The sequence below is a fragment of the Pongo abelii genome, chromosome 13 (genome assembly GCF_028885655.2).
Source record: "Pongo abelii isolate AG06213 chromosome 13, NHGRI_mPonAbe1-v2.0_pri, whole genome shotgun sequence".
Classification (NCBI taxonomy): Eukaryota; Metazoa; Chordata; class Mammalia; order Primates; family Hominidae; genus Pongo; species Pongo abelii.
Genome location: NC_071998.2, coordinates 19,209,370 through 19,234,540, shown reverse-complemented (window position 1 = coordinate 19,234,540; position 25,171 = coordinate 19,209,370). Strand labels below are relative to the sequence as shown.

The window sequence follows — 25,171 nt, the reverse complement described above, 5'->3', positions numbered from 1 at the left end:
TCTAAATTTTCTTTCCAGAAGGTTATAGGTTTCTTCATACTTACTTTTCCTTCAGCTTCTTCTTTTTCATACTGAAACAGTTTTTCTTTTAAGTAATTATATTCATTCATTAATTCCTTATTTTTTTCTTCTGGAAGAAGAGCTTCCTTTCCATTCTCAAGACAGTCTCCTTGGATATTAGTGACTATCTCTTTGTTATTGCCTTCCTTATGAGCAGCCTCTAGTTGTCGTTCAAGCAAGGGATTTTCAAGTTCTTGTTGACTTATTCTCTCCTGTAAAGAGTTCTGCTTTCCAATGGATTGACTCTCTTTAGCTTCCTCATTTGGATGCATCTGCTTCATTTCCTTTATTTGATGCTGCGCTTGCTTTAGGTCCACCTGTACACTTTCTAAAGCCAATGTCTTTTCCCTGAGACCATCTCTTGTCTCACGGAGCTTACCTTTTAAGGTATTGAACTTCACCCGAGCTTTATGGAGCTGTTCAGTAAGAAACTCATTCTTATCTGTTAGTTGAGAAATATTAGAACCCATTTTTTCATGTCTAGAAACATCATCTGCTTTCCATAAAACTAGTTCTAGGTTTTTTCTTTCCAAAATTTCATTGTAATTATTAATAGCAGTGGCCAGGCTAGAATGGAGGGATTCAACTTCAGCTTCTAGTCTTTCTTTCTTGTGTTTTTCCTTCTCCAATTTTGAATTCAGCCTTGCATTCTCAGCTTTCAGATCATTAAGCTGTTGCGAATACTGGGCCATTTTTTTTGTTATCATTTCTTCATTGAGTCTTGTACTCTTTTCAAAGTTAGCATTTATTTCTGTAATACTTTTAATTTCCTGAATATATTTCTCTTCCTTTTTGAGACTGTCATTTTTTATTGCGTATAATTCCTGTTTGAGCATGGCAATGTCTCTCTTCAACATATAATTTCCATACATTGCATCCTTTTTTCCATAACTTTGAGAATCCTAAATAAAACAAAACCAATTGATAGTTAGCACTCAATAAAATAACATATGATGGTTATTTCTGAAGTGAAAGAACAACCTGTACATTCATGCAGTTAAAAGTTGCTGTAAGTGGATATCCAACTGGAGAAAAAGTTGAAGCAAAACCTTGAACCTTAGAGAACATACATTTCAAAAAGTTCAAAAATGTATTTGAAGTCAATGAATCCATAAAATACACACACACACACATACACTCTAGAGAATTTTTAAGAATATCAGAATTGGAAAAGCCTTTCTCTGAATTACAGCAAACTCAAAGCATAAAGTTCTTAAAAAATTTGACTAAATTAAAATCTTGGAAAAAGGAAATTGCATTCATACTCTGATATCTAACCCAGACACCACCCTATAGTAAGAGCTTTGCCTCCACATCTATTCGGACAGATAAAATCTCTCAAAGTTTTAAAAGTTCTGTTTCCCTGATCATATTCTATTGTGATTTGATTCAACATTTTTTAGTCAGTTGTAAGAATTACATTTACTAAATCATAAATCTAGACATTGTACTAAGCACTTCTACATATATACATTGATGAACTTATTTAGTTATCACAATCCTTAATAAAGACAGGTTAAAAATATAAGCAAGCTGCAGGATTTTCCTCAGGGCTTCTGACTCTACTTCTAGTTCTCCATCAGATCACAGTTACTTATGTGGTGTAAATCTATCAACACAAAAACAGAGAAACAAAAAGACACAGGCATAAAATGTGTCTTCTGCGTTTGTCACCTGGATTCTCCAGGAAATAGCCAGATTGATAGGATGTGACCTTGTGGGGCTTCAGAAACAGAAAAGAAGCTTTCCCTTTTCTGCGCTAAGATATTCTATTCCCCACTGCCTTTTCTCCTTATTTTTTCATTTGGTTCCTGCGATATCAAAAAAGTGAAGGTGCTCACTGAAATAGAGGAACCAAAGTTTGCCACAACACAAGGAGCCGAGTGAAACTGCTGAGTTGCTAGTGTGGAATCCTGGAAAATGAGATGTTCCTCAAATTTACATTCAATTACCACAAAAGTTTATATCTGGAAGATATACAGTACAGTTGTCCACTCTAGCCCCATTATCTACTTGATAATGGAAGTAAAACCAAGAAATATTAAGTAACTCACCCAAAGCTCCTAAGGTGGCATTCCCTAGCATTTCATGGCACCGAAAGGGAAGAACAATTCCATATCGCTGAATTACATACATTACCAGATAAATACATCAAATTCATCAAATAAATTAAAAGTGTGACTTTGGCAAAACAATTTAATGGCTCAGAGGGTGGTCGGAGGCCTCATCTGCTTTTACTTTGAAAGAAGAAAATCTCTAGATATTTGTCTATCTTTGGAACACAATGTACAGAACTCAGCCTTCTACCATAGAGTCAAATGCTAAATTTTTGGCTGAGGAGTTACGCTACTTATATGATAAAATCCTACATGTCAAAACCTACCGTATTTTATTAAACAACATCATGTAAAAGTCTGATTCAACAGAAACATTGGAGAGTGGTGATTTTCTTAAATATGTGAAAGTATGTGTATTTGTTTCCAAAAATATGTAAAGTGGCCACGATGGAATTAGAAGTGTGCACAGTTTGAGTGAAACAGATAAACTTGCGTGCATGAAAGCACACTAAACAGACTTGTTCGGCCGGGAATATTTGTCGCAACTCTCAAGGGCAGATACATTTTCATGTCTCTTCTCAGTCATTGCTTTCCTCCCATTGGATTACCATTTTGTCATTTAAATAAATGTAATTCATCTTTAAATGAATATAGAAAAGAGAATGTAGACAGTATCTCCTTAGCAATTTCCCTTATGCTTACCTGGTTCAGAAGGTCACATGGTATACGGCTAAATAACTTTCCAAGCCCATATGCCACTTGGAAAACTCACAGTGAGACTTAGGTTGATGAATGAACAAAGATTATGAGAATGTTTTCCAGAACTGTCATTTAGATAGCAGCACTAATCTACTTTGACACATAATTACACATTTAGATAACCCCACTATAACTATACACATGAGATTTTCTTGAGTAGAAAACCAGAACGAATCAGATAACTTATAATAAGAGAAACAGCAAGGGAACCTCTTTTATAGTTGAACTGTTTTTCTTCAAAGCCAGGAACTCTACTTGTAACAAGCCTATCTCATTCTTAAGCCTTTGCATATCTTGCTGTAAGTCTTCTTCTAGATATGCTTTTGATGTTCTGTCACTATGTGGTGGAGAATAACTCACATTTTCTAATTCAGGTTTCATTCTTTTATAGATATTAGCAGTGGGACTGTCACATGTGGGTCCCTGAAACACACTTGCTAAACACCTAAGCTTTAGAAGAGCTTCTAAGTTCCATGTGGCTTGTGGAACAAGTGCTATATTGGTTTTCGGTTTTTGTAAGTGTCTGTAACAGCAGAAATACTGTAGCTTTCTATTCGTATCACATGCTTCCATTCTTTGGAGTGAGCAAACCACAAATCAAAAAGACTTTTTAGATCTCCAGACTGAGGCCAATGTCTAATGACTAATTTCCAATCTGTGGTATTTTGGGTTATATTTTCTTGTATCTGCATATCAAACTCTTAGTCTTTTTTCATTTCAGCCATAACTACTGGGTTCCTTAATTTTTCAATTTCTGTATCATTACAACAATTCTCTTTCTTCTTCATCTCTGTGAGAAACAGGCTACATGTCTGCTTTGTTATAATTTTTACAGTCTGATCTATGTTCATTTGAATAAAGCTTAGAAGATGACTGGCAAGTGTGTTGGAGGGACCCAGAGTATGAATACAATGACAAGACCTGAGTGAGATGGGCTCCTTCTGTTCAGACAATGCCTGGAATACTACAGAGTTAGACACTCCAGGTGCATCTGCTTCCTCACCATCAGGGATATGATTCATCAGATTACGGGGCACTCCCTTTAAGTTTGTCCCTCTTTAGAGTTACAATGTAAGAGCTCTTCCTCAGGACAAACAGTAATTCTGGATTTTTCAAAACTTTCACCAATCTTCAGTTGAACTTTTTTGTAATGAATTTTTTTTTTTTTTTTTTTGAGATAGACTTTCACTCTTGTTGCCCAGGCTGGAGTGCAATGGTATGATCTTGGATCAACACAACCTCTGCCTCCCAGGTTCAAGCAATTCTCCTGCCTCAGCCTCCCGAGGAGCTGGGATTACAGGCATGCACCACCACACCCGGCTAATTTTGTATTTCTAGTAGAGACGGGGTTTCTCCATGTTGGTCAGGCTGGTCTCAAACTCCTGACCTCAGGTGATCCACCTGCCCCAGCCTCCCAAAGTGCTGGGATTACAGGTGTGAGCCACTACGCCCAGAATTGTAATGAATTTTAAAGGAAGTCCTGAATATACAGATTTATCCTCTTTATTACAATTCTTACTCAGTTCTGGTTCTTGAGACATTTTTTTGCAGGTGCAAAAGTGGAAAATTAATTTGCTTCTTTTGTTTCTCAGATGCCTTTTCTGACAGGGTGCATGTTTTAAAATTAACTTTATTCTAAATTGTTTCTCAGATGTCTTTTCTGACAGGGTGCATGTTTTAAAATTAACTTTATTCTAAATTAAGTATGAACAAAGAAAAAATAGAAAATAATTAAAATTGAACTGTGAAACATAATCTATGTTTTACTACTCCTAAGTTACTGGATTATAACTAAGAAGTAAAAATAATTTCCCTTGGCTTAATATAGGAGAAAAACATGAACCACGAAGCTTAACTCTCACTGTTTGTTTGGAGTAAACTTAATTCATTATCAATTAAATATGACAGAAATAGGTTCACAGATGATATGTAGTATCTAAAGGCTTTCTCTCTTGAAAAGATTTTTACCTCAGCATACCCTAAATAGTGAACCCCTACAGTGAATTCATATTTCTAAGATTAATTAAAGAGTAGCCAAATGCTAAATTATTAGAAGCCAAAAGGAATACCAATCAGAAAGAGAAGAAAATTTTTAGATTCTACTTCAAATGTTATACTGTAATATGATATCTAGATAGGTTATCTGCTTATATCCAGGTCTAATATATTCTAAGCTCCACTAGTGACAGCAGTTTAAAAATTTTAATAGCATTTTCTACTTATGTTAAAACAAGAAACTTATTGTTTGCACCCTGACACCAAAGTCCCATTCTGGAAAGCATAATTCTCTCAATAGGCAGTTGGATTGCTTTTATGACCCCATCTTCTCCCTGAACATAGACACTGAAGGCAACCAAAAACCAAAAAACAGAAGAAGTCTTTAACCTCAGCACTGATGACTGGCAACATAAAATTGCAGTTTGAACCACCGGGAATGATGACTCCTTTAACGTGAGGTGAACTCGGTGGCCATCACTGTTCAATTGTTCATAACTTCTCTTGCTTAGTAATACAGCTCAATTTTTGATGTTACCTTCTTTATCATGAAGAAGATTATAAAAATAAAAGAGCAAAGAGAGTTCTGGAAATTTCTGGCCTCAATTCCAAGGGTACAGATAGCTGTGAGTTACTACAGACTATAAGAATATTTTAAATTTTATAACAGGCTAAAATATTTTAAAATTCAATATGAAATTATGCTCTGTTGGATTCTAAAAGGATAGTCTAAAAGGTCACTTCATTTGGACTATGCTATGTTATTAAAAGAAAAACAAAGAAACAAACCAATATCAAACCAGAAATTTAAATTGTTATATACCTGTGGCTGTTTATTTTCACTTCTTTCAAGCATTTCTTGCTTTTCCTCTGAAGCCACTTTTAAGTCGTGTTCTGCTGACAAATCCATATGTTTAGTTAAAATGAATGACTTAAAGACTATAATCTTTATAAAAATTGATACAAAACAACATACGCTTTTCTTTTATAAATTGAGAGTTTAAATGAAGCTTAATGTTTACTGGAATATTTACATTTTTAAGAAACACTTCTAATTGTCTAAAACTTTAACAAACCACTTGGGGAGACACTAGATATCAGCAGGTTCAAGCCACGCAAAAGTCTCAGGGTCACCCAAAAATTATTCCACCCAATATAAAAAAACAAAACTGCTGGAAACAAAACAAAATTTAAAAATACAGTAAAAACATATAAAGTAACACTTTACTATTCTCTACTTCGTAATAGTATCTTTTTAACAACATGCTAAGCACATTATTTACTAATAATTTGCAAAATTTTTGTTACTGTTATACCTTTAGAGTGTACACAGTTTTTTACATCTGAAATATTTTCCTCTACAATTCTGACGAATTGATTTTTGTGTTTTAAGGCTCAGAATGTAGGCTGGGCACAGTAGCTCACACCTGTAATCCCAGCACTTTGGAAGGCCCAGGTGGGATAACTGCTTGAAGCCAGGAGTTGAAGACCAGCCCAGGGACCACAGTGAAACCCTGACTCTGTAGCAAATTTGCCAGGCATAGTGATCTGTGCCTATAGTCCCAGCTACTCAAGAGGTTGAGGAAAGAGGAGCTCTTAAGCCCAGGAGTTTCAGTTTGCAGTGAGTCTCGATCATGCCATTGCACTCCACCCTGGGTGACAGAGTAAGAACTTGTTTCCAAAAACAGAAAAAAAAAAAAAAAAGGAAAAAAGGCTGAAAATGCTATGTGAAGTCCTCCCTGAATCTGGCTTTCTCCACATACACAGGTGTCTCCTTTCTTGGGGCTCCCTTAGTACTTTTTGAATTTTTCTAGTGTCACTTCACCATCTGGCTCCCTACCCAAGAGCAGTTCCTTGTTGTTTCTTGCTGGAGAATCACAAATCTATGTGGATATTTATTATCCCAATACCCCTCCTCAGCTTCAAAACATAAGTGATTATTCTAAGCTAATCACATAACTACATTTGCTTTCCCAGTGCCTGGTTTAGGAATGAGCACGTGGTGTGACCCAGCTAATAAAATATTACAGAAAGGGCTGAGCACGGTGGCTCATCTCTGTAATCCCAGCACTTTGGGAGGCCGAGGCAGGCAGATCACGAGGTCAAGAGACTGAGACCATCCTGGCCAACATGGTAAAACCCTGTCTCTACTAAAAATACAAAAATTAACTGGGCGTGGTCACATGTGCCTGTTGTCCCAGCTCCTCGGGAGGCTGAGGCAGGAGAATTGCTTGAACCTGGGAGGTGGAGAATGCAATGATCTGAGATCGTGCCACTGCAATCCAGACTGGTGATAGAGCGAGACTACATCCCTGAAGGAAAAAAAATTACAAAAAGTCCCCTGCATGCTTCTGAATTTTCTCCCAATTTAAAAGACACATGTGAAGAAAAGCAGCCCTTCCAGCCTTTAGATACTGTCTTATGAGAACATGATGTTTGGAGCTGTTGCTAAGTAGCCAACCATGAAGGGAGACATGAACAAGACACTGCCAACAGCATAGCTGAAAGAAGAACAAGTGGGATCCAATAATATCACCGGACAACCAAAACAAGTCTGGTTCTTATGGTTTTGGCCACTGTTAGGTCTTCTAGTATTTGCAGCCAAAAGCATTCTACCTCAGAAGTTTCCCCTGGCCTACAGGATAAGATCTACTCATTTCTGTACTATTAGAAGTCTTTTATTGAACTTGTTTCTAGACACAGGTAAAACAACAACAAAGTCTTTCCTAAGCATGCCTTCACTGACACATACTAAACATAATAAATAATAACTATAAGCTATTTTCACCTCATTACCAAGCACTCCATATATATTTTTTTGCACTAGTAAATTTGAACTGCTCATAGACTCTACAAAGTTCACTCAGGTGTCCTACCTTTTGAACTTGCTCCTTGTGTTTTAAAACTTTCATTCTTCGTGGCTGCTGCTTCTTAGATACTCTTTCTGCCAGGCATCATCCCTCTGCCTCCTTACCTGGCAAAGTTCCACTCACTCTGCATGCTTACCCTAAGTCCCACCCACATTTTAGAAGACTGCGTTCATCACCACAAACGTAAACGTGCCTGGCACATATTGAGCATTATACATACATAATAAATAATAACTATAAGCTCCCAGATGACATTGGACACACAGTAAGCACTATTTCAGGTAGTAAATAAAATAAATAACAGTGGTAATAACAATCTCCTAACTGTATTTTTTAAATGTATTTTGTAACATTGGAAAAATGCTTAGTCTATAACAGACACATGATAGTTATTATTTAAGTGGACAAGTATTTGAATGAATTAAAATATTTTTCTTAAAAACTCTGTTGAAAAAACACAAAAATTAAATAGTTATCTATATTCTATTATGAGCACCTTAAAGACAAAAACTATGTCAATTCCATCTTTGTCTCCTGCAATTTGCCAAACCTAACTTATAGAAGTGGTTTGATAATTATGTACTAAATTAATGGTGTCTTTATACAGTTCAGATTGTACAATGCATTAGGTGTTACATTTTTGTTATTGTGACTCATTTTTATAATTTTATGATAATTTTTTGAGCCTAGAGTTTGGCTATTGGAATATTTATTATGATTATCTCTTGCCTAATGGTAACAGAGCATTTTTTTTTTTTTTGAGATGGAATCTTGCTCTGTCACCCAGGCTGGAGTGCAGTAGTGCATTCCGGCTCACTGCAATCTCCACCTCCTGGGTTCAAACAATTCTCTTGCCTCAGCCTCCAGAGTAGTTGGGAATACAGGTGCCCACCCCCATGCCTGGCTAATTTTTGTATTTTTAGTAGAGATAGGGTTTCACCATGTTGGTCAGGCTGGTCTCAAACTCCTGACCTCAAGTGATCTGCCTTCCTTGGTCTCCCACGTGCTGGGATTACACATGAGCCACCACGCCCAGCCTGGTAACAGATTATCTTGTTCCAATAAAATTACTATTATTATGATAATTATCCAGCATATAAAAAAACACAGCCTGTTCTAAGAAGTGAATATATCTCATGAGGTTCCAACTTATGGTGAATAAATTAAAAATAGACCTGGTTTGTAGAAGAATATGTAACATAACTTCTGCTTCTTGGAAAGGAATTACTTTTCTGTTTTCTGCATTCAGTAGGTATCTTCAAAAATAATCTCCTTTTTGTATGGGTGCACATTGGCTCAGTTTTATGGTTCTTATTGCCATTTGTTTATGGTATCAGAAAGGGATTGTTGAATTCCTAGTTCTAAAGACAGTTACTTTCTTAGTGACACAAATTCCCATGTAATGCAGTTGACCCTTCAACAACAAGAGTTTGAACTGCAGGGGTCCACTTATATGCAGATTTTTCTTCTGCTTCTGCAACCCAGAGACAGCAAAACCAACCATTTTCTTTCTCCTCAGCCTAATCAACCTGAAGATGATAAAGATGAAGACTTTTGGGAGGATTCGCTTATGTTTATGAATAGTAAGTATATTTTTTCTTTTCTATGATTTTCTTTATAACAGCTTCATCTCTCTAGCTTACATTATTCTAAAAGCATAGTATATAATAATGCAATACATACAAATACGTGTTCACTGACTGTTCATGTTATCAGTAAAGTTTCCAGTCAATGGTAGGTTATTAGTAGTTACGTTTGGAAGGAGTCAAAATTATACTCAGATTTTCAACTCCACAGGGATCAGAGTCCCTAACCCCCACAATATTCAAGAATCAACTGGAATTAATATTTATTTACTAAATGTAAACCATTTACTATAAAAATTAAATAGAAGATCCATTTGCATAACAAGTCCAATAACAATGTAATTATAGAGGAAATTGCAACATATTAACTTAATCTAATTTCTTATTTATATTAATACAAAAATATGTAGAATTTCAGGGATCATAAGTAGGTAAATGAATTTTTTCAGACAATACTGTTTGAGACTGAGAATTAGCTACAACTTCTTAAATAACTCTGAATTCTAAACTAAAGAAATTAAATTTAAAAAATTAATTTATATATAAACATATATATTTTAAACTGCTCTTTTATGATTAAAAATATGTAATCTTACTTTTTTTGTTTTCTTTGGAGATAGAGTCTTGCTCTTCCATCCAGGCTGGAGTGCAGTGGTGCAATCTCAGCTCACTGCAACCTCCACTTCCCGGGTTCAAGTGATTCTCCTGCCTCAGCCTCCCAAGTAGCTGCGATTACAGGTGCCCACCAGGATGCCCAGCTAATTTTTGTATTTTTAGTAGACATGGGGTTTCACCATGTTAGCCAGGCTGGTCTCAAAATCCTGACCTCAGGTGATCCACCCGCCTCGGCTTCCCAAAGTGCTGGGATTACAGGTGTGAGCCACCATGCCTGGCCTGTAATTTTGCTTTTTAAAATCAGTAAGATCACCAAGGGAAACGAGAAATTTACTATCAGAAGTCTTACCTTGATTGTCGTTTCGAAGATGATCTTTAAGTATCTTATTTTTATGTTCCAAAATTTGTTGTTGGATGCTATGCATAATAAATGTAATAAAATTAGTATTTTAATAGTGATACGAAAAATATTTACCAAACAGATTAAATTCTTAAAGCATTTCAGACAATATCAGAGCTAATATCAGAAATCTAATGTTTAATACACTTTAAAATTTTAAGCTTCTAATTAAACAAGAAAAACAGGAAGTACTCATAAACTGAGAAAAGCATAGCTCAGTAAATTAATTCTAGTTAGCTTAACAGCCTGGAAACTGTCCTGCATTCACAGTAAGTCCTCGCTCTGTAACCAATAGGTATTTTGTTTTCAGACCAGTTGCTTCTCTTAGCCTCCATGGCTTCTTCTAAAAAATAAAGGTTTTACTACTTGACTTCACTAGGTCATTAGGAGGATGCAATGAGAAAACACGTTTAGATGTTCAGAGAAAGAGTAAAGCAATGGAAAAATTTATTCTTGAACTGCATTGCTGAAACCATTTTGGAATCTCAAATAAAACCTGATGAGTGTTTTTCCATAGTTTCTAATATTTGAGTGTCACAGTTTTCAGAGAATGTTATTAAGTGCTAATTTTGGTTATTAGTTCTATTCATTGTGGCTTGTAGTTCAGAGCATTTTAGCTAGTTCATAACCTGTAACTAAATTTATATACAAATATATTATTATCTCATTAAAACATATACCCTAATTGTCCCCTATTACTGAGCTCATCAATCACACCAAGGGCAGAAAACTAATAGGTGTCAAAACCTGGCTGGGACAACTACCATTCCTTCTCTACCTCCTCAAACTCAGAGGCAGCAGGTCTGTGTTAGAGGCTGCATCTTTTTGGTCCTCTCCAACTGACATACAAGACAAAGCCCTGCTTGTATTGTTTTTCAGTTCCATGAAAGAGATGCAAGTTGATGTTTCCTCATTTCCAAGTCATGTCCTCACAACATATTTTCATGTAACAATCTCGTGTGCTACTCAGCTCTGTTCTCATTTCACAGATCACCTTACATGAATATTTTTATAATGATTTTCATTATAATATAAGAGATTATATAATCTATACAATTATATTGTATAATAATTATATAATCTATAATTACATAATAATTATATAATCTATAATTACATAATAATTATATATTATTTATAATAATATTAATATAAAATATAAATAATATAAATATAAAAATAATATAATTATATATAATATTATATAATAATTATATAATATATAGATTATATAATCTATATGTAATATAATCTCATATAAATATAAGAGATTTTCATTATTATGGAAACACATTACTTGAGGGGCCAACTCCAAGTTGGTCCCCATTACTCTATTGAAGGATAATGTACACAGGTCAGAAAAAAGCCTCAAGCTACAGATGTGATAACAAAAGGCAAAGGGACCTCTGTTCTCTTCCTGCAACATTATTTGAACATCCCTAACTGCTGAGTACAATCCCAACTAATATTTGCTAGAGAAAAAATGGACACTGGTCTCAAAGGATAACATACCATGAAGGTATTGGCTAAGCCTAGCCAAAAGGTGGGCTACAAATAAGATTTTTAGTGTTGGGGGAAGGTCAATTTACTCACTATGTGTGTAGGTAGAGCCAGGAGGCCTCGCTGCCAGAGCAGGTGCTGGGAACAATGGCTGAGACTATGTACATGAACTAAAAAACACTGTAGCTGTGGGCTGGGTGTGGTGGCTCACGCCTGTAATCACAGCACTTTAGGAGGCTGAGGCGGGAGGATCACAAGGTCAGGAGATCAAGACCATCCTGGCTAACATGGTGAAACCCCGTCTCTACTAAAAATACATAAAAAATTAGCCAGGGATGGTGGCGGGTGCCTGTAGTCCCAGTTACTCAGGAGGCTGAGGCAGGAGAATAGCATGAACCCAGGAGTGGGAGCTTGCAGTGAGCCGAGATTGCACCACTGCACTCCAGCCTGGGCGACTGAGCAAGACTCCGTCTCGAAAAAACAAAACAAAACACTGTAGCTGTGGACTCTGTGTATGAGTCACCATGAAGAGTGAGGGATCTGAATCAGTAAGGGCATCCTGGTGGCAAAAGTCAATCATTACCAGACTGCAGGACCAGTTACAATGGCAGCAATACAGCAAGTCAATCAATGGAAAAAACAGAATGACTAGAATGGCCTTTTCCCCTCTTCTTCTGACTTGTAAAGCAAGATTGTCTTCCTTGGGCTTAGGGAACCCCTTAGCTTTTTGAAAAATTCAAAGGAGGAAGGCATAGGAGGTAGCCCCAGGGGATAATACAAGATTTTCTGCTAAAGTGGACATTTCAAGACCCAATAACTAATTAGAAAAGTCAGGCCAGGCATGGTGGCTAGCAGTTTGCGAAGCCGAGGCAGGAGAATCACTTGAGCTCAGGAACATGAGCAACATAGTCAGAACTTGTCTCAAAAAAAAAAAAAAAAAGGAAGAAAGAAAGAAAAAGCAAAAGATGTGACATTATTTCTATCTCACATATAAGAGTTATACTTGGAATAAAATGAACAACACTGAGATTCCTAGGGATAAAGGTCTTTAAAAGTTTGGAAAGAATCTTGCACTCATTGCTACTTCTAACTAATCTAGCTTTCTGTGTGATTTCTCACTAAAAAAGTGGACTAACTTGTTGCCATTCCAAACTACCTCAACCAAACTATGAACTGTCACCTAATGTACAAGGTGCAATAGTTATAATTATTTTAAACCTTAATTTAGTATTAACTGGTCTTTCAATATAAGCACATACCTTCTCAAATCACAACAAACAGCATAATCCTCGGCAGTTTGGCCAGACATGTCTTGAGAAGAGATAGGTATATTTTGTTGAAGGAGGAGGCTGACGATACTTGACAAGTTATGCCATACTGCAAGTATGAGGGCTGTTCTAAAATAATAGAGAAATAACAGCACTCAAGAACTTTGATAAAGATATTTAATTAGCAAATTGGATACACTTTACCAATTTCATATCTTGCCTGTCAGGATAGCCATAATAACCATTTACATGTACTAGCTTATGTGTATAAGCATCTTGGGTGCTCAAGTGTTCATCTTGGTAAATTACCACAAAGGCTAAAAGGCAGGGACAACAAGCAAGTTTCGTGTCCCATTGGGATATGACGTAATACAAGTTGCTAATTTATAGTCCTTTGATGGCCAAGAAACTGTGCTGAGGTCACTTATCTAAAGTAGGCAAAGATTTAGGTGAAGATTTTCCCATTGCTTTCCTAGTCTGATATATTGTAATTCAAAGTCAGCTAGGGATCAAATAAGTAAGAGCTATCTGCAGGCTGAAAACAACAGCAACAACAACAACAGCAACAACTATAATAATAATAATAATGATAATGGTAATAGTAGTAGTTGTAAACTGAAAGTTAAAGTCTACACTTCATAAAATTCATGAAATACAAAACCCCTTTAGCTAATACAAGATTATAGGACCAAAAACATCAAATTACAAATAACAGTCTATAAGAGAAGATGAATCCTACTATATACTGTTTTTTATGTTGCTCAGTCCAAATAACTGCTTTTCTACCTAACTGATTATTCGTGTTATTTTTTACTATATGCCAATAATTATAAGTTTAATCTCATTAACATATCTGACTTGAGTGACTGTTACCGCTCTAGAACACTCAGATTTTTAGGAAAAAAGAAAACAAAAAACAAAAACTATTGCACCTTTTGAAATTGTCAACGGCATGTATATTTGCCTGGTTCTTCAATAAAAATTCCACCATATGCTGTCTCCTGGAATTTATAGCAAACAAAAGTGGAGTGTTTCCCTCCTGTAAGAAAGCAAAAACAATTTATAATTCACAAAATTACGTATTTCTCCACTGAACTAAAAATCTTCTATAAGATGCTATGAACTTGAACATGCAATATAGAGAGAAAGTAAATGCAAAGCAATCCCGTCCTTTTCACTCCTCTGTGCTTTCCCACACACTGCCTTGAAACACCCCTCCTCTGCCTCCCCACGTTAACTTCGATCATCTCCAAAACTCACTTTATTTACCAGTCCCCAAAATCCTTGCTTCTATCTCAGCATTTAGCACAGTACATTGTAATTATTTCGTTGTTTCCCACTGAAACCAAGAGATTCTCGAGGGCAAGGGCTGTATCTTTTTTCTCTGTAACACTAAAACCTAAGACATAGTAACGAATGCTTTAAGTTTTTAAAATAAATTGATCTAAATTATTATCTCTAGAGCAGTGTTTCTTAAACTATATTTCAAAGAATAGTTGTTTTACCAGAAGAACTGTACCCCAACAAAAAGATTCCATGATCATCTGCATTTGAGAAGTATCACAAAACTCTATTACACGGCCAACAATCTAGGAATCCCTTGAACTTTGCCTAATCTCAATTTGACAATACTTTTTGTGGCAAACATTAACATTTTAGGAACTAGAGTTTCAGGGATACAGTTGCCAGAGCTTCCCAATACAAGTGGAGCTTTCCTCTGGGTGGCACAAACTTGCTTGATTTACGTCTATCAATGGTCTCAGGATGCCAATGTCAGGCACTCCTGATCCAAAGGGGCCACTAAGGAAATGAGCTCTGAATTAAGAGAGATTGGCTTCAAATGCACTTATTTTGCTTATTATTAAATACTCCATGGGATATCTCCTAATGCAAGAGGATAGATTTTTATCCTAACTATTAGAAAGCTCAGTATGTTCTGTGTAAGAGAGACCAGTTAAAATTTTTTGAAAATAAATATTAAAAAGCAAAGCTCAGTAAGAAATTCTATTCTCAATTATAATGATAATCCTGGGATGCTAATGCAACTTTACTTTTTAAATCCATTTGTATTGATTTCCATTTAAATTGCTATTTAACATTTTTTTTTACTTTAGGCAAAATATAAATCAGAAATAAAAATACAATGGCTTATCAAAAAAAGTTCTAATACTGATGCATAGGGCTTATTTCTAGCATAATAAGAGCCAATAAGTCACTTGCATTTTTTTCTTTCTTTTTTTTTTTTTTTGAAATGGGGTCTCACTCTGTCGCCCAGGCTGGAGTGCAGTGGCATGATCTCCGCTCATTGCAAGCTCCACCTCCCAAGTTCATGCCATTCTCCTGCCTCAGCCTCCCAAGTAGCTGGAACTACAGGCACCTGCCACCACACCTGGCTAATTTTTTGTATTTTTAGTAGAGTTAGGATTTCACCGTGTTAGCCAGGATGGTCTCCATCTCCTCACCTCGTGATCTGCCCGCCTCAGCCTCCCAAAGTGCTGGGATTACAGGCGTGAGCCATCACACCCGGCCGTCACTTGCATTTTTAAGGGACAATGCTGAGAAGAAAGATATAATGTCTGCAATATTCATAATCTATCCACTTCTCAGCAGGAATAACCTAAAAGGGCTTCTAGGTATTCTTATGAGCAGATGACTATTTGTGGTATAGATATAAAAAAAAGAGTTAAAAAACTTCTGAATTCTAAAATTCAACTCTATAATTGAGGGATTTATATAAACTCTAGACTATATATTATGAACCAATATATGCTGTCTTGAAAACCTTGAAATCTTTATGAAAATATACTATAAAAAAGGAGTTGTAAACTCAAATACTTATAAGGATGAAGGAGGTTACCTAAGTAAGTGAAGTACTCAGGTGGGCACAGTAGCAAACTGGAGAATGTGCCTCCTACACAGGGCAACCTCTGCGTAGCAGACCAAGCAGTGATGTGGTTCAGCGGACACCAGACTTGTTTCTTAAGCCTGAGGTCCAGATTTCTGCATGAGTCCACTAAAGTTTACATGTTGACTGAATTCAAAGAGGCAAAGAACAAATCTATACGCCACATTTAGACTATAGCCCTTGTATTTTTATATTTGCTATGAATGTGTTGCTAAATGATTGTGTATAAACCAAGTATTTGCATGTGGAACTTCTTCTTTGTCTAGTATCATACGTTTAATTAAAAAACTCAGGCCCTGATATATACATAATAAAAATTGCTGTTAACACTCATAATACCCACCTCAAGAATTTTCCCAACATTTATTCATTTGCAATCTGTGTGCATATAATTTTCCCAGATTGTTAACCAAATAGACAATTAGTTCTTAGGAATGCTGAAACTAAATTATTAAAAGAATTTCTATTGTATTCTCACTAACTTCAAGGATTTCAGTGTTTAAAACTGACATCCTGATAATGCCAAAGCTCTGTAAACTTAATAGACATACTGAGATAGCCCCTAATACAACTGCAACTGAAAAAAAAAGGTTCAAGATTTGCTACTGATCTGAGAAAATCTCACTTGTAATGAACATTTGTTGACACATAATCACTTGAATGGTGACAAAGGAACATGCAATTGTGAAAGGGTCAGCCTCTACTTATTGAAATTTACCCACAAGTAAATTGCTAAAGACTTTCTGAATGGCAGTGAATGATTCATGGTGGGAAGCAAAAGGTGTTATTCTGTAAGCTGAGAGCTATTGCCAATGATATTTCCTTTCACTTCCCAGTCACAAACGTAGAGAAAGACAGATAAGTCCGTTTAATGTTATTGGAAAAGGGAACTTTGAAGAAAGTAGCACCTATCAAATGCCAACTTTTTTAGACATTTCTTATGTCTTTGAGATACAGGAATTTATATCCTGCACTGATCTATTCTGTGCTTCTTAATCAGGAGTGTATTCGAACACTGAGGTTTTTTTGTTTTGTTTTGTTTTTGCTCTTGTTGTGGTAAGAGACAAGAGTCTTACTACGTATTTTTAGTAGAGACGGGGTTTCACCGTGTTAGCCAGGATGGTCTCCATCTCCTGACCTTGTGATCTGCCCACCTCAGGCTGGACTCAAACTCCTAGGCTCAAGCAATCCTCCCACCTCAGCCTCCTGAGTAGCTGGGACTACAGGAACATGCCACTGTGCATGGCTTCAAGAAAATAGTTTTATCCATACATGTTCAGAACTTATTAGATCTATCACATCAAAATCCTCAGGGGAAAGCCTACACTTGTAGACTTTTAACAAAATTTCCCCAGGTCATTGTAATGCACAATTCTAGCTGAGAATTACTGCAGCAGACATCAATTCAGTTTCCTCTCTCACCCACATGGCCAATATCCTTTATCAGCTTGGGATGCGGCCAGAGAGAAGAGTATGAGATAGAGTTATGTATTAAAACTCCAGTTAATTTTCCTGGGTGTGGGTATAACAGGGACAAGTAAACTCAAAATCCCAGTTGATTTTGCTATTTATAAGCTGCTTATCTCCCACCTTCCCACCAAGATATTCTAGATTTGAAAGGAGAGTTTAGACTCTTATCTAAGTGGCTGTTTCTGCCAGGATGGGTAATAAGTCAGTTACTAATTTGTTCCACCCTTTGCTGAAGTGTTTCTCACTTCATCACCGTATATTCACTGCCAATCTGGTTTCCTCAGAGTCCTCTAAAAATTAATCTTTAGGCAAGTTTCAGTCACTCTTTTTACCAAACCAAAAATGATTACCCCAAAGCTGAAGAGCGCTTTGTCTCAATACATAAACTGGAAAAACAACAAACTAAAAAACAAAACCTCTTCTTGGCATTTTCCCTCATTACCTAATTTCCAAGTGACCTGCATGCTTTTGATTGCTCTCCTTTTCCCTCCCTATTTTTCCCTCTTAAACACCTTGCCCATGAAAGATACATCCATTTTGTTAGAAAACCGTCAGCAGCAGCAAGACTTCCATTTATTGTAAGTTGCTTTAGTTTTGAGTTTTAAGATAAAGCCTATTACCAGGGCAATTTTTTTCCTGTGATGTTTTTACACTAATTCGAAAAAAAATACACCTGGGGTAGGAAACAAATACTTGAAAAGAAGAAGTTTTACCTTAACAAATTCACAAATACTTCCCATAAGTGCACTAAAATAGCTGTGCCCTCTAATGCTTCTTTAAAAGTATCAACATTTAAAGTAAAATTTTAGACAATTAAGTTATTTCAAAACATTTTCATTCAGGAATACTTGAGTTCCAAATATGAAAAATTGACTCTTACCTAGTCAATATTAAAACAAACATTTTGAAAAGAAAGTTGATTGATCTGTACCTCGTTCAGTGCTTCAATATTTGCATGGTGGGAAAGCAGTTTTTCTGCCAGTGAAGTCCCCTTATTATACACGGCATAATGGAGAGCAGTGTTGCCGTAGATATCTTTAATGTTTGGATTGGCGCCATGTTCCAGGAGAATAATGGCACAAGCCTCTTCCTGGCAGTGTACAGCCTATTAGTGTTAGATAAAAAACTAGACTGTAAATTCTAAGGATTCAAAATACATATTCCACAGGTTTCACCAACTACTTATATTTAAATGAGACAAATTCATTTGAGTTCTATGTATTTAAATCAAATCCATTTCATGCTGAAAGAGTTGGCTACTATATACCTTCATTAAAGGTGTCCTGCTGAGTCTGTCACAGATGTCGATCTGGCATTTTCTTTCCAGCAAGAGGGTGACCACTTCCACACGGCCATAGGCACAGGCCAAATGTAGAACAGTCCTAGGAGAGCGAGAAGAGTTTTCAGGAAATTGTAATGCAGTATGTCAAAACCTACAATGGGTTCATGTAATTGTAAACACTGAATGGCATGTTATTCCTCTGCCTTCAAAACAAATAATTTTCTTTTGAAGAAAGTACAATATTTATTAGCTCTTACTGCTCCCTACCTTAATGAAACAGCAGCCTATTTGGATAGAATGAGCTTGGTGTTTGGATTCAGTTCAACTAGGGCTTGAGTTCTACTTTGAACTTGGTCACGTACCAGCTATTGCTTAGCCTTTCTGTGCCTGAATTTCCTCATTAATAAAGATGACCACAGCAGCTAGCTCACAGGACACCACTGTGATGCTTAAATGAAAATCTATGTAAAGCATTTAGAACTGTTTCCAGAACAAGCAACAACTCAATAACTGTTAGACTTTTGTTTGTTGAGACAGGGTCTTGCTCTGTTGCCCAGGCTGGAGTGCAATGGTGTATTTATACCTCACTGCAGCCTGGCACTCGTAGGCTCAAGCAATCCTCCTGTCCCAGCCTCCTGAGTAGCTAGGACCACAGGAGTGCACCAGCATGATCAGCTAATTTTTAAAAATTTTTTGTAGAGTAGGAATGTCACCTTGTTGCCCAGACTGGTCTCAAACTCCTAGCATCATGGGAACTTCCCACCTCAGCCTTCCAAAGTTCTGGAATGACAGATGTGAGCCATGCATCCAGCCAGATGTTATAATTATATTACTACTATTTAACAAAAATATTTTAATTAAGTAAAATGATACATTATTGCTATTTTGCAGGATGATTTAAAGATTAGGTCACATTTTAGCATATCTGATATTAGAGCGGTATTTATAATTCATAATTTTTTATAACTATAATTGGTAGCATTTAAAAATCATCTTCTTAATATAGAAAATAGTAGGGTATCACACAATCCATGAGGCCTTACATTAAGTAGAATACTGTATACACAGCAGGTCTAGGGCAATTCTAGGCATCTAATTGACACTTAAATACATTTGAATTCCTAAAAGTACCATGGGGAAAGAGCACTGAAATAACAACATATTTTTTAAACAAATTACTTCTTACTTTGATTTTTAAAAACGTGAAGCTGGCCAGGCACGGTGGCTCATGCCTGTGATCCTAGCACTTTGGGAGGCTGAGGCGGGTGGATCTCTAGGTCAGGAGTTCAAGACCAGCCTGGCCAACATGGTGAAACCCCGTCTCTACTAAAACTACAAAAATTAGCTGAGCATGGTGGCAGGCACCTGTAATCCCAGCTACTTGGGAGGCTGAGGCAGGATAATTGCTTGAACCTTGGCAGCAGAGGTTGCAGTGAGCTGAGATCACGCCACTGCACTCCAGCCTAGGCGACAGAGTGAGACTCTGTCTCAAAAACAAAAACAAAAACGTGAAGCTAAAGGAAACTCATGAATGAGATGAACAGGTATGGCTCATTTTAGTCAACACTTAGATTTACAGAATATATGCAAATCAGACTTTCCAATGATTAATATTAGTATTTAAGACTGATAAATTTTCAAAAGGGCAATTAAAGGTTATCTCTTACTGTTTTCTACCTTCAGAAATGCTTTTGCTTGAAAGGTGGGAGGAAAAGCTTCAATGAGATTAAGTCCTACTATTCCCATTTTAAATCTCTCATCTTGCTCAGGCAGAACAGGTAAACATAAAGTTTTTAAGTATGGAAGGGTCCTGAGAGATAGTGCAAAATGTCTTCTACATAACATATTCAAGTTATGTTTGATGAATAAATGGATTGATAGAATACAGGTGGGGAGCTCAATATTTTTAAATACAACTTCTATAAACCAATATTTTCATGATAGTAATAATATTTGCTATGTTATTTTGATAAGACTACAACTATAATGAAATGATTAATCTATCATTGTTTGCCTATATGTAACGAATCTATACATAAGAAAAACATATATACATAATAAAGTATATACATAAAATCTGAAAGCACAGATAAAAAGATTCCCTTTCTACTTCTGAAGAAGCTAGAAGTTCAAACCCTCACAATAATAATGATAAAAATAGTGAGAAATTATTTTTATCTGTACAAGATTCATATTTCTCTTCCCCAAATTTATTCCATTAATAATAAATTTTTACTAGAAATTTTATAAATGCTCACTTCAGAAATCAAAGGTAAGAAAAAGGAACAAAAACTTTAAAATACAAATGCTCAGAAGTTTCAAATTTTATCCTATTTTGTACATAGTTTTGCCTAACACAAGACCATAGTATGTTTGTGTGTATGTGCAAGTAAACTGATTTTTTTTCCTCACTGGGTATAACAAAGTGCATCTTCACACATCAACATACATCTCCACCTATTGCCACCTTCAATGGCCACATATCCATTCTATGGGTTCTTGTTAACATAAATGCTGGGGAGAAAAGTGCATGCATCTCTATTTTCTAAAGGTATTTTAATACAATGGAGTTGATGGGTGAAGGGCATACACATTTTTAAAATGTGGTAATTATCTCCAAATTATCCACTTGAAAAGTCATCAGCAACTTAAACTTCAAGCAGCAGTGTAAGTACCACTGCTCTTCATTCTCACAAACACTGTGGATAGAACACAGTCTCACTCTTTTAACTTAAATTCTCTTATGAGAAACACTAAGGATTTTTTCCTATGTACATAAGTAACTTGTGAATCTACAAAAAGTGCTTTGCTCACTTCTAGAGTTCTTTTCTTGTGGATTTGATTGGAAAGAATTCCCTGTAAAATAAAGATGTGCTTTTTATCTGTATATATATAACTGATATATATATAACATATTATATTAGTAATATATACAATTTGTTATACATATAATCAGTAATATATATTATATATAATAAAGAATAAATTCCCTGTAGGATGAAGATACACTTTTCATCTGAATATATATTTTTGTATATTAGTAAAAATATATATAGGAAATATTTTTCGAGTGTGTTATCTTTTGTTAATTTTTTTCTGATACACAGGGGATTTTAATTTTTAGTTTGCTAAATCAACCTTCAGAATGCCTGCTTGCGAGGTCATTCTTATGAAGGCCTTTGTTAACGTAAAATGTACCTGTATAAATAAGTCTTTGTGTTTTCTTCTGGTACTTTTCTCATTTTGCATGTGTAAAAATTTCAGTCTGAATTCCATCAGGAACTCATTTTTGTGACATAAAGTTTCATGAGTTTTCTTCACACAGCAGGCATTTTATTCATAACTCATCCTTTCCCACTCATCTGAAATGTTACCATTATCCATCCCTATGTATATATCTTACATATATTTCAGTGTTTTTGGATTTCCTGTTCTGTTCCATTTGTTTATCTGTTTTCAGCTGTTAGTAAATAATTAATTGTGGGAATTAATAGCACATTTTGATATCTAGAGGAGCAAGTCTTTTTTCACTGCATTATAAACATTTTTAAATGTCATCACAATGGTAAGATAGACAGCAAGTGTCATGCAAAAACGATAAAACCTTGATATTTTCATTCAGTTTATGTAAAACTGATAAACATGGAAACAGTTCACATTTTGAGAAAACTGAGTCTTCCCATTCAAGGAACCCACCTCCCGCTTCCCAGTGTCCCTCGAAGAAGCCTCAGTAAAGAACCTATCTATCTAGGTGGATTCGGATGTAAAACCGACACAGGGTTTTATCTGAGAACTCTTCGCCTACTGAAAAAGGCTCATGGTATTTTTGATAGGGGAATGAGTTCTCATTAGGCACCTCCCTATCATGTATATGGCCCCATGTTTTAAACGTGGATATGCCTAACTTCGGGAGTTAAATCGCTCAAATTCTCCACCAAGCGCGACGGACGGGGAATTGCCAGCGATGGAAAGCAGCTGAGGCTCCATCTGGCACCGCTGCTCCGAGGGTGCCCGGCGCCCTCCAAGGCCCCCGCCCCAGGGGCTGCAGGGCTGCAGGGAAGCCGGGCTTGGGGCCCCCTCCCACCGCGGGCTGAGTCCCCGAGCTACCTGTCCCTTCTGTCACGGGCGTCCAAGTCCTGGAACCTGCGCATCAGGCAGCGCTCCACCTCCGCGGCGTCGCCCTTGATGGCAGCCCTGTGGATCTTCCGCAGTTCCCAGTCCCGAATGTGGTACTTCCCACCGGAGTACTCTTGGTCCGTGGAGCTCAGGAGCGCCTGGCCCAGGCGTCTCCCGAAGCTGAAGAGCTTCATCATGGTGGCGACTTCTCAGACGCCCACCACCCGCTCCTGAGCCGCGGCGGCTCCTCGTGGCCTTTCCACCCCCACCCAGCTCCAAATCCGCGATCCCCCCCGCAACCCGCGATCCACCCCCAAATCCCAGATCCACCCCCAAACCCGCAATGTAGCTCAGAATCCGCGATCCAGCCCGGTCCACCACAGCCTTCAGCAGCGACACTCGCAGCCTCCGACCTCTCAGACCGAGTGAGCCAGTCAAGCCGTTAGGCGCGCGCCTGAACCTCAGCGCTCCGACCTCTCAGACCGCGTGAGTCCCCGCGATGCCAGTGAGGCGCGCGCCTGAACCTCAGCGCTCCGACCTCAGACCGCGTGAGTCCCCGCGATGCCAGTGAGGCGCGCGCCTGAACCTCAGCGCTCCGACCTCAGACCCCGTGAGTCCCCGCGATGCCAGTGAGGCGCGCGCCTGAACCTCAGCGCTCCGACCTCAGACCGCGTGAGTCCCCGCGATGCCAGTGAGGCGCGCGCCTGAACCTCAGCGCTCCGACCTCAGACCCCGTGAGTCCCCGCGATGCCAGTTAGGCGCGCGCCTGAACCTCAGCGCTCCGACCTCTCAGACCGCGTGAGTCCCCGCGATGCCAGTGAGGCGCGCCTGAACCTCAGCGCTCCGACCTCAGACCGCGTGAGTCCCCGCGATGCCAGTGAGGCGCACGCCTACAACTCAGCGCCAGCCGGGACTCCGGAAGCCGCTCCCAAGCCCTCGTGGCCGGCAGGGGGCGGCTGCAGCTCGGGCGCAGGCGTCGCTGGCTTGCGGGTTCTCCTGGGCTCGCGCGGGACGTTCCGGAATCCCAGGAATGCATCCCTTCCGGCCTGAGACCCTGCCTGGCCCTGACTCCCGACCCGCTCCTCCTCCGAAGAGAGATCGGGGCCGCTGACAGGGGCCCTCCGCAGCCACCGGGGATGGGACTGGGGATCGGTTCCCGTCCCGGTGCAGCCGCCGCCGGGCAGACCGCCTGGCTTGGCCGCAGCCAGGGCGACATGTAGCCCCGGTTCTGCCAGGCTGGGAGCGCCAGCCATCTTGGAAGTTGCCAGGCAGCTGTCGCCAGCAGGTAGAGGGCGCCTGCAGCTTGGTCGCCCAGGTGGTGGAGCACGGCCTGGGCGGCCTCTGGATCGCGAGTGCACCTGGCCTGAGAGCCCGCCAGGCCCTGCCCCCGCTCGGCTCCTCCTCTGCTGAAGCTCGGGACCTGTAGCCAGTGGCCCTCTGCAGCCACGGGGAATGGGGCTGAGAGCCGGTTCCCGCCGCAGGGAAGACCACCTAGCTTAGCCGCAGCCACAGGGACATCTGGCCCCGGTTCTGAGATGTGGGGAGTGCTGACGGGCTCGGGGGTTGCCTGGAGGCTGCTGCCTGCACACAGAAGACGGCTGCAGCTTGGGTGCCCAGGCGGGCTGGAGGTGCATGGCCTGGTAGGCCTCGGGATCGCCAGCGCGCCCAGCCTGAGGGCCCCCAGGCCGTGCCTCCCGCCCACTCCTCCACCGGAGGGGGATCGGGGTCGCTGGCATGGGCACTTGGCAGTCACCCCAGATGGGGTTGAGCAGGGGTTCTCAGTTTTCGCCCCTGTGCAGCCGCCGCCGGGCAGGATGCCTGGCTTGGCCTCAGCCATTGCGACACCTAGCAGGTCGGGCGGGCCAGGGGGTGAAAGCGCTGGGAGGCGGGTGCCTTCTCGCCCTATGGCGCCTCTGGGCCCCACGGCTTGTCGGCCTCCGGCGCGCAGGGCTCCCCAGCATCCTGGGCGCCGGCCCGCTGCCCGCACAAAGTCAACTCAGACAGGATGAACTCCGGTTGCCTTGTCTGGCTGGGCTGCAAGGCGGGGCAGCTGACCTGCTGATGGGGTGACTTTCTTCATCTTCTTGCCCAGAGGACAGCGGGCTGGGAAGCCAGGGGCCGCCGGGACCTGGGGCTGGAAACCACATCTGCCCACAGCCGCAGCCTCCTGCACCTGTCATCCTGGCGGCGCCCTGACGTCGGAGAAGCAGCAGGCGCGGAGCTCCTGCAGCTGGCACCGCTGCAGCAACCCGACCCGGCGTAGGCGGCAGTGGAAGGCGGCCTGCTAG

The 25,171-nt window shown here is 39.2% G+C and overlaps 1 protein-coding gene across 2 annotated transcripts in view; it reads right to left on the bottom strand.

Annotated features, from left to right (window-relative positions):
* ANKRD18A (ankyrin repeat domain 18A) overlaps window positions 1-24,143 on the bottom strand; it is a 57,313-nt gene extending 33,170 nt beyond the window's left edge. Inside the window, exons 1-9 of one of the 2 annotated variants that reach the window (XM_063714139.1) lie at window positions 22,875-24,143; window positions 18,753-18,867; window positions 18,417-18,590; window positions 14,043-14,149; window positions 13,102-13,239; window positions 10,292-10,359; window positions 7,748-7,801; window positions 5,695-5,768; window positions 45-962 (exon numbers count right to left, since the gene is read on the bottom strand). In XM_063714139.1, the coding sequence (XP_063570209.1) occupies window positions 45-962; window positions 5,695-5,768; window positions 7,748-7,801; window positions 10,292-10,359; window positions 13,102-13,239; window positions 14,043-14,149; window positions 18,417-18,590; window positions 18,753-18,867; window positions 22,875-23,080 (1,854 nt within the window). In that variant the 5' untranslated portion in view covers window positions 23,081-24,143. The remainder of the gene's footprint in view (window positions 1-44; window positions 963-5,694; window positions 5,769-7,747; window positions 7,802-10,291; window positions 10,360-13,101; window positions 13,240-14,042; window positions 14,150-18,416; window positions 18,591-18,752; window positions 18,868-22,874) is intronic. The other variant, XM_054519679.2, reaches the window with a different exon arrangement.
* Window positions 24,144-25,171: the final 1,028 nt, after the last annotated feature.